The following is an 8,147-nucleotide window of genomic DNA, read 5'->3' on the forward strand; positions in this document are numbered from 1 at the left end:
GCCAAGGGTCTGTGTCCCAAATGGATACAAATTCCTTGTACAGCGCACTACTTTTGACCAGAGCCTGGTCAAAAGTAGTGCACTATATAGGGAATAGGGTGTGCCGAGGTAGACCGGGACAGAGTGGGAGAGGCACCAAGTAAATGATGTCCAGTTCAAACTAGTTAGAGAAACTCTGATTGTGATCGACAGAGTGGTCCTGGGACAGTGGTCACTCACCTCTGGGGTTACGGGGTCCAGACCGGTGCAGTTTTCATTGCATTTGTCATAGACGAGGCGCAGCTTGCGGAAGAGTACAGAGAGCATACGCAGGTGCTCCTGCAGTTTGCCCAGCCTGTCCTGGTGGGTGCTGGGGTGGTACGTCACTCCATTTGGCAGCTGGGGGAGAAGACATAGGAAGGAAGTGTTTTTCTCTTTTAGTAATGTAATAACATTTTAATAATTGCTACGGGCCAATACAAGGCCTCCTATTTACTCCTTGACTAGTACCTTCTTGACTACTGGTAATCAGCGTGTGATTACTCAAATGTTTATGGTGGTAACTGAAGTGTAGAAGTTTTTTAAAATACTGACTTTTTTTTTTTTTGCAATGTAGACCAAAAAAAAAAAAAAAAAAGAGTATTAATTTTACTGTGCTGTTACATGTCATTCCACCAGGAGAAGTTACATATGATATGTGTATAACTTAAAACTGCTTCGGACTGTTTAACCTGAGCTTTATGCTAACTAACTTTAGCTTTAGGCACTTTTAACTGATCATTTCAACTGAGGTTTAATGCTAACTAACTTTAGCTTAAGGCCCTTTAAACTGATCATTTCAACGGAGCTTTAACGCTAACTAGCTGTAGGTGCTTTTAACCGATCGTAATCATCCTGTGCAGCCTGAAATGATTCCCTGCATGAGGGTAGGTGAGGTGTATACCTGTATACATGCCTACCAGAGTGATCTTTTTTCACACAGTCTGTGATCTGTGAAACAAGTCACAACAGTGCTGTTTGTGCATTCTGTGGCGAGGAAGCGCGGCTTGTGTTGTGGTGGTAATGCATTCTTCTTCTTTTGTCTTTGACTTTCTCGTCATTGTTTTAATGAGCTGCAGAAGGATCTTCTTTGAGACACAGAGCGAGAGAGACAATGTCCCAAATGGCACCCTATTCCTTATATAGTGCACTACTTTTGACCAGAGTCCTAGTATGGGCCCTGGTCAAAAGTAGTGAACTACATAGGGAATTATGTGCCATTTAGGACAGAGACAACCTGTCCTGAACTCATCTCCAGGGCACCGTCTGATCTTTCCAATGTGTCAACAGAAGGACGAGAAGAGGTATAAACAGATGGTGACTGTCTAATGATAAAATGGAGACCTTTTCATACCCAATTATCATCCATGTTTTCAAACTAGTGTGAAACAGGATTGGGACATTTATTTGTATTTAACTAGGCAAGTCAGTTAAGAACAAATTCTGATTTACAATGTCTGCCTACCTTGGCCAAACCCTAACGACGCTTGGCCAATTGTGCGCAGCCCTATGGGACTCCCAATCACAGCCGGTTGTGATACAGCCTGGAATCGAACCAGGGTCTGTAGTGACGCCTCAAGCACTGAAATGCAGTGCCTTAGACCACTGCGCCACTCGGGAGACATGCCTTCCTAGGGCAATAATAAAAGCTGGCTTAGTTGGCCTAGCTTTCTGCTCGTAGGCCCATATCCATCAGTTTTCATCATAAAACAGAGGGACAATACATGTCATATTGTGTTAATGTTATTTGATATAACTGTGAGGAGCGAGAGGGATATTTATTTGGTTGAACAGACTCCAACCAGTGCCACACGATTTTTACCTCTTGGATGACAGTCAATCAATGTTGTGCTCTCAGTTTATGTAATGCTGTCGGTCTGAGGTCAAATAAGGCTAAATGCTTTGCGTGTAATAAAGGTGGTTGACAGACCAGCACCATCCATAATCAAAGGCAACCCATGAACTTCATTCAGCTTTTACACTGCCCCAATACAAAAAGTCACAAACACTCACCTGCATGTTCCTCAACAGCTGGAAGATCTCCATGGTGCGTAAGACAATATCCTGCACCGTCTCCTGGCTGATGCGACAGAGCGACGCCGTGTTGACATCACGGGCAGCCTGAGCCTGCTGCCCAGCGAACGCCAACATGGGAGGGGTGGTCATGTGGACAGCAGAGGACCTGTAGGTGCAGTGATGGGTCAGCTTATTCTACACTGGCACACCTTGGCATGCCTGGTCGTATGATATTGGAAGGATGGAAAAGGGAAGGGTTGGGGAGAGAGACAGGGAAAAAGAAACAGACTGGTTCATTTCTTGTTGTTACATTCCCAATGATGAGTTGATGAATTAATGAATATATAAATAAATAAACTATTGTTGCCAGACAAATTTCCTTATGGGACAATAATTAATTCATTTATCCAAAAATAATTGCAAGCTATTTATCTCCAAGTTCCCCTTAACCCTGTAGTCCATCAGCCCGTTCCATACTCAAAAGGGAAAAAAAGAGGCAGTATAGAGTGAATAATGTGCTAAACAAAATTGATTTTTTTTTTTTTTTGATTTTTCCTTATGTTTTTTTGTGTGTAAGTTAATGGTTTGTGTGTGATCACCTGCTGAAACCCTAGAACTTACCTATCTACAGTGCCTTTGGAAAGTAGTCAGACCCCTTGACATTTTCCACATTTTGGTAGGTTACAGCCTTACTCTAAAATTGATTCAATGTATTTTATTTCCTCATCGATCTACACACAATACCCAATAATGACAAAGAAAAACTGGATTTTAGACATTTTTGGAAAAAACTGAAATATGACATTTACATAAGTTTTCAGACCCTTTACTCAGTACTTTGAGGCACTTTCGGCAGCCTTGAGTCTTCTTGGGTGACGCTACAAGCTTGGCACACCTGTATTTGGAGAGTTTCTCCCATTCTTCTCTGCAGATCCTCTCAAGCTCTGACAGGTTGGATGGGGAGTGGTGCTTGCACAGCTATTTTAGGGTCTCTCACGAGATGTTCGACTGGGTTCAAGTCTGGGCTCAGGCTGGGTCACTCAAGGACATTGAGACTTGTCCCAAAGCCACTCCTGCATTTTCTTGGCTGTGTGCTTAGGGTCATTGTCCTGTCGGAAGGTGAACCTTCACCCTAGTCTGAGGTCCTGAGCGCTCTGGAGCAGGTTTTCATCAAGGATCTCTCTGGACTTTGCTCTGTTCATCTTTGGCTCAATCCTGACAAGTCTCCCAGTCCCTGCCACTCAAAAACATCCCCACAGCATGATGCTGCCACCACCACTAAGCTTCAGCGGGCTGTCATTCCATCTGGCCACTTTACCATAAAGGCCTGATTGGTGGAGTGCTGCAGAGATGGTTGTCCTTCTGGAAGGTTCTCCGATCTCCACAGAGGAACTCTAGAGCTCTGTCAGAGTGACCAAGGCCATTCTCCCAACTTGCTCAGGCGGCCAGCTCTAAGAATTGTCTTGGTGGTACCAAACTTCTTTCATTGAAGAATGGAGCCCACTGTGGTTATTTATTTTACCTTTATTTAACTAGGCAAGTCAGTTAAGAACAAATTCTTATTTTCAATTATGGCCTACCAGAAGGTAAAATACTTCCTGGGGGGACAGGGGCTGGGATTTAAAAATTAAATACAGGACAAAATACACACCACGACACTACACTAATCTTGGGGACCTTCAATGCTGCAGATATTTTTTGGTACCCTTCCCTAGATCTGTGTCTTGACACAATCTTGTCTCGGCACTCTACGGACAATTCCTTCCACCTCAGGGCTTGATTTTGGCCCTGGCATACACTGTCAATTGTGGGACCTATATAGACAGGTGTGTGCCTTTCCAAATCTTGTCCAATCAGTTGAATTTACCACAGGTGGACTCCAATCAAGTTGTAGAAACATCAAGGAAGAACAATGGAAACAGGATGCACCTGAGCATAGAAAAGGGTCTAAATACTTTTATTTTTTCTACATTTTCACTTTGTCATTATGGGGTAGTGTGTATATTGCTGAGGATTTTAATTGTTTTAACATAACAAAATGTGAAAAAAGTGAAGGGGTCTGAATACTTTCCCGAAGGTACTGTATATCTATTTATTTCTTATCTTAACTAAGGTAAAAGAAACACAGGAGCGGTCATTAAAATTATTTATTTTTATTGAAATTAAGGCAGGCAACAGTTTTCCCAGGCCTCCACCCTGGAGGTTCACTGAAGATCTCACCTTACTCAGGTAGCTGTTAAACCTCTTCCAGGCTGAGACCTTTGTCAGTCTAAGCCTTGCAGCCCTCTGGCTTTGAGGCAGCCTCTTTGACACTGCCAAGTTCATTCCTCAGGGGGGAGGCCCCAGTTGCTGTCTGTGCCTCGTCTTTGGTGTGCCTCGTCCCCATGGTGCTGAAGGTAGGGCGCAACAACTTCGCACATGGGGAAAATAGCAAAGGGCCAGTAGACTCCACTATCAGAGTACGGATCAGCCTCCTCCTTTCCACATGCAAACTTGGGTAGGGGTAGAAGAGACCCATCACTTGTTTTTCTTTTTTTACTAGTGACCATTGGTCTATGGCATAGTCTACAAGCTGAGGCTCTAGTGAACTGTAAGTCATGATGATGAGATGAATAATAGCAATCAAGGTGCAGCTACTGCAGAAGGTGCAACTGAAGTTGAATGACACGTTCTGGTTTTTACAACCAAATCTATTTTAAAAATGATAATAATAACCACGGCTCAAACACTAACGTTACGTCTTTTTAGAAATGGCTACGCTCTCCGTATAGTGACAGGGGAAACGGCTCGAGTCGCACAAAAGGGAATATAACGTTGCAGATAAAGTTCGGAAGGACATAATTTCATGTGCACAACATCTAAAGCCCCGGATCACTATACCGAGGGCTTTGCCATTTCTAAAAGGACGTATTTCGGTGTTTTTGAAGCCTTTGTAAAAAATATAAAAAAGGCTCCACCCTTCAATAACATAGCAATTCACATGCACTAAAATAGCCAGGCAAATTAACTGTATACAGTACATTTCTGGAAGGCACGGACACTTACATCAGTGTAAACGGACAGCTCTATGCATTGTATCTGCAACGTTGCACCACAACTTCACACGCCACAGTTAACGTAATAACGGTTTATTTAGCTAGATGGCTAACGTTGCTGGCTACAGACAGCAAGATGTTAGCAAACGAGACAATATTTATTTCAAATAGCTTTAACATGCATTTGTCCTCTTGCTATACAAAACAAAAAGTTGACTTTGGCGCTTTTCATATTGTCCAACCGACTAAAAACGCAATACGTAAACTTACCTGTGCTAGCTAGTATTAATGTATATTTTTTGTTGACATGTGTGTCAAGTTCCTTTTCTCCAGGATATCGAAAGTGTCAAACATCGCGAGACCTTACATTGAGTATCTTAACCGTAAAGCATGAAATATGAGCGTTTATTAAAGCTTTACTCCTTGGTTGCTAGCAACATTACCTATACCCATTGGTTCTTGAAGAATGTAACTTATACATGCCTAATGAGCTTAGTTTAACTGTCGTACCCCGCTTGTTATACTCCAATGTTTGTATACAAACACTGTATAGCCTCAAAACATGGTTAAAGCTGTACTTTTGAGATCATGGATGGTCAGTCCTTGCAAACAGAGCTCTAAAATACAATTTCTCCAGGCCCATATCCATCAGCTTTCTATCAAAACACATGTGAGGTGACACTTTGTTATTGTTTCAATTAAGGATTCCAGCTTTAAAAATGTGGATTATTGTTGCTGCCATTGATTGCACTGAAATGTATTGGTGACTATGAAAAAACACTCTAATACAAAAAAAAAATACATCAAATATAGGTGTTTAATAACCCACTCATGATGTTACGGTAGAGCAGAGCTCCACTGCAAGTTCACCTGTGTAAAAGCGACACCTGGTGGTCATTCTGCGATCAACACTGCCCTGTATAATTTATCTTTCAACCCTCTGGCCTATTTAAACTTTTTGGTGAAGTGACTTACTGTATTTGTATACGATTTAGCTGGGATCATCCCTAACGTGTCATGTGTCATCATAATCTTCCTCTTTGTATAAAAAAACACCATTCAAACTTGTGTGAGCCCCTAATCCTATGTTATTAATGGTAGAATAGACAAAAACTATAATTCTCTGCTAGGTTTCCATTCATAGCTCACAAAGCAATCTGTTACGAGTTATCTTTATTTAAATTAAAGTATCAAACACAAGATGTGCCTGAAATAGATACTTACTCATCCTGTGCGCCCTGCCGTGCTAAATTGCTGCTCTGAGTGACAAGGAGAATAAGAGAGGGTTTTATTGAAAAAATGAAAGGCTTCTTCAGGCTTGAGTGAAGCTGAAGTTTGAAAATAATGCCTGTTACTTAATTTCCATTATTCCTTCAAATGTGGGGTTATATGGCTACGGGATGGATTTAAATGTCAATTTATCTAGTGTGGGAGGCTGAGTTGGGTAATTGTAAACCTTGAGACAGGTTTTATTTTCTTCTCTCTAAAGCTCTCTGTGTAAGCTGCTGAGACAGAAACGGGCACAGAAACGCCATGTCAGTTCACTTGGCTGCTGACACCTTAATTTGCGAAAAAGAGTGCCGTTTAGTTTACCACGATGAATGAGTTCAAATCTGGCTTGTCACAGGTTGTTAGATTCTAATTTCCTAGGTTATAATTTGTTTCCCACATATGAATATTGAATAACTGAGGCTTGGTGTGACACGTGGCTCTATTTTGAGGCATTTGCACAAAATATGTTGACACAATTCTGGTTCTGTTGTGTCGTGCCTGTAGTGTTTAAGTCTTTATAACAGACTTATGAATATTCAAAGTCCATTAAGATGAAGACAAATTTCGCATCTGATACAGAATCTATACTTAACATGTGTTTCCAATGACCATACCTTACCTGAACACCCTCAAGCACAGACAGAGATAAAGCACATAGTTGATAGAGAAGTGTTCTCAAATACTGTTCAATTACCATGAATTATACAAACATTGAATAAATAGGCTACTATATTTAAGAAGAGAGATTTGCTCTATGACACATATTCTAACCACTTAGAAACTTCTTAAATATAAGATAGGCTGACATTGATGACCTTGGTGTGATTTCAGGGTGTACAGATCACCTACACCAAACCAGCAGAGAGCCTCAACTATGGCCAGATTGAAGGCCCCAGAGTGTTGGGAGGGAAAACTCCCAGTGAGGGGATAGGAAACGTGAACCATATAATGACTGCTGAGGGATATCAGGCTAAATCGGATTATCTACCAGACTCAGCCGTCTCGTGCTTTAATTAAAAACACTCTGATCTTGTTTCTCCAGGGTTAGGTTCGGGAGGGGCACAGTGCACAATAGTCTGCTCTCCCACTTCAACCAGGACAGTGTCTCACGTTGAAGAGGATTAAAAGAGAGAATGGACCAAGCTACAGACAAGGAGAGAGATAATATAGGAGTAGGGCTAAATTGCACGGTTCTGTGCCCCTCTGCCTCATGTGGAATCCTGTGCGAATTTCAGCCCAACAGTGACTGCCAGAGCAGCAGTTGGATAAAGGGCTTAACTTTCTCTGTGTGTTTGTCTCTGTGTGTGTGTGAGCTGAGTAGAGTGGGGTGCAAAGAGTGTGTGTGTGTGTGTGAGAGAGAGTAATGTAGAGCAGACAAAAGCAGGGTGCAAAGAGGATGGGGTGCACAGGAGATGGGATACTGCCAGGGGTCAGCTGATTTCAGGGAAACACAATCCATCAATCAGATGTTAAACACACACACGCTGCTCTAATCTGCCGAGTCATGCTCACACAGCCCACAGAGTGGAGTGCAAATGCAGAGGTTAAATGTTGATCCACTCACACATTCTAGAGAGCTTGTGATAGCCTTGCTGAAATGGTTTGCTACAACAAAACAAGTTAGACCTCCAAAACAAAATGCATACTTAATCACTGACTCTCCCTTCCTTAATTGACTTATTCTACATGTTTCAAATACCCCCTAATAGCTTTCAGTACACAAACTGAACCTTTCCCCTGTGTACATTTGATCAATTCATGTTATCAGGGTCTGATTTTCGACAGACTGATTGAAGTCTCCCTTTT

The 8,147-nt window shown here is 42.0% G+C and overlaps 1 protein-coding gene across 2 annotated transcripts in view; it reads right to left on the reverse strand.

Annotated features, from left to right (window-relative positions):
- Window positions 1-5,458, reverse strand: part of LOC110488406 (mediator of RNA polymerase II transcription subunit 30) — a 36,226-nt gene extending 30,768 nt beyond the window's left edge. Inside the window, exons 1-3 of one of the 2 annotated variants that reach the window (XM_036971233.1) lie at window positions 5,340-5,458; window positions 2,032-2,200; window positions 220-378 (exon numbers count right to left, since the gene is read on the reverse strand). In XM_036971233.1, the coding sequence (XP_036827128.1) occupies window positions 220-378; window positions 2,032-2,184 (312 nt within the window). In that variant the 5' untranslated portion in view covers window positions 2,185-2,200; window positions 5,340-5,458. Of the gene's footprint in view, window positions 1-219; window positions 379-2,031; window positions 2,201-4,254 lie in introns of both variants that reach the window. The other variant, XM_036971232.1, reaches the window with a different exon arrangement.
- Window positions 5,459-8,147: the final 2,689 nt, after the last annotated feature.

Source organism: Oncorhynchus mykiss, chromosome 32 (assembly GCF_013265735.2).
Source record: "Oncorhynchus mykiss isolate Arlee chromosome 32, USDA_OmykA_1.1, whole genome shotgun sequence".
Taxonomy (NCBI): domain Eukaryota; kingdom Metazoa; phylum Chordata; class Actinopteri; order Salmoniformes; family Salmonidae; genus Oncorhynchus; species Oncorhynchus mykiss.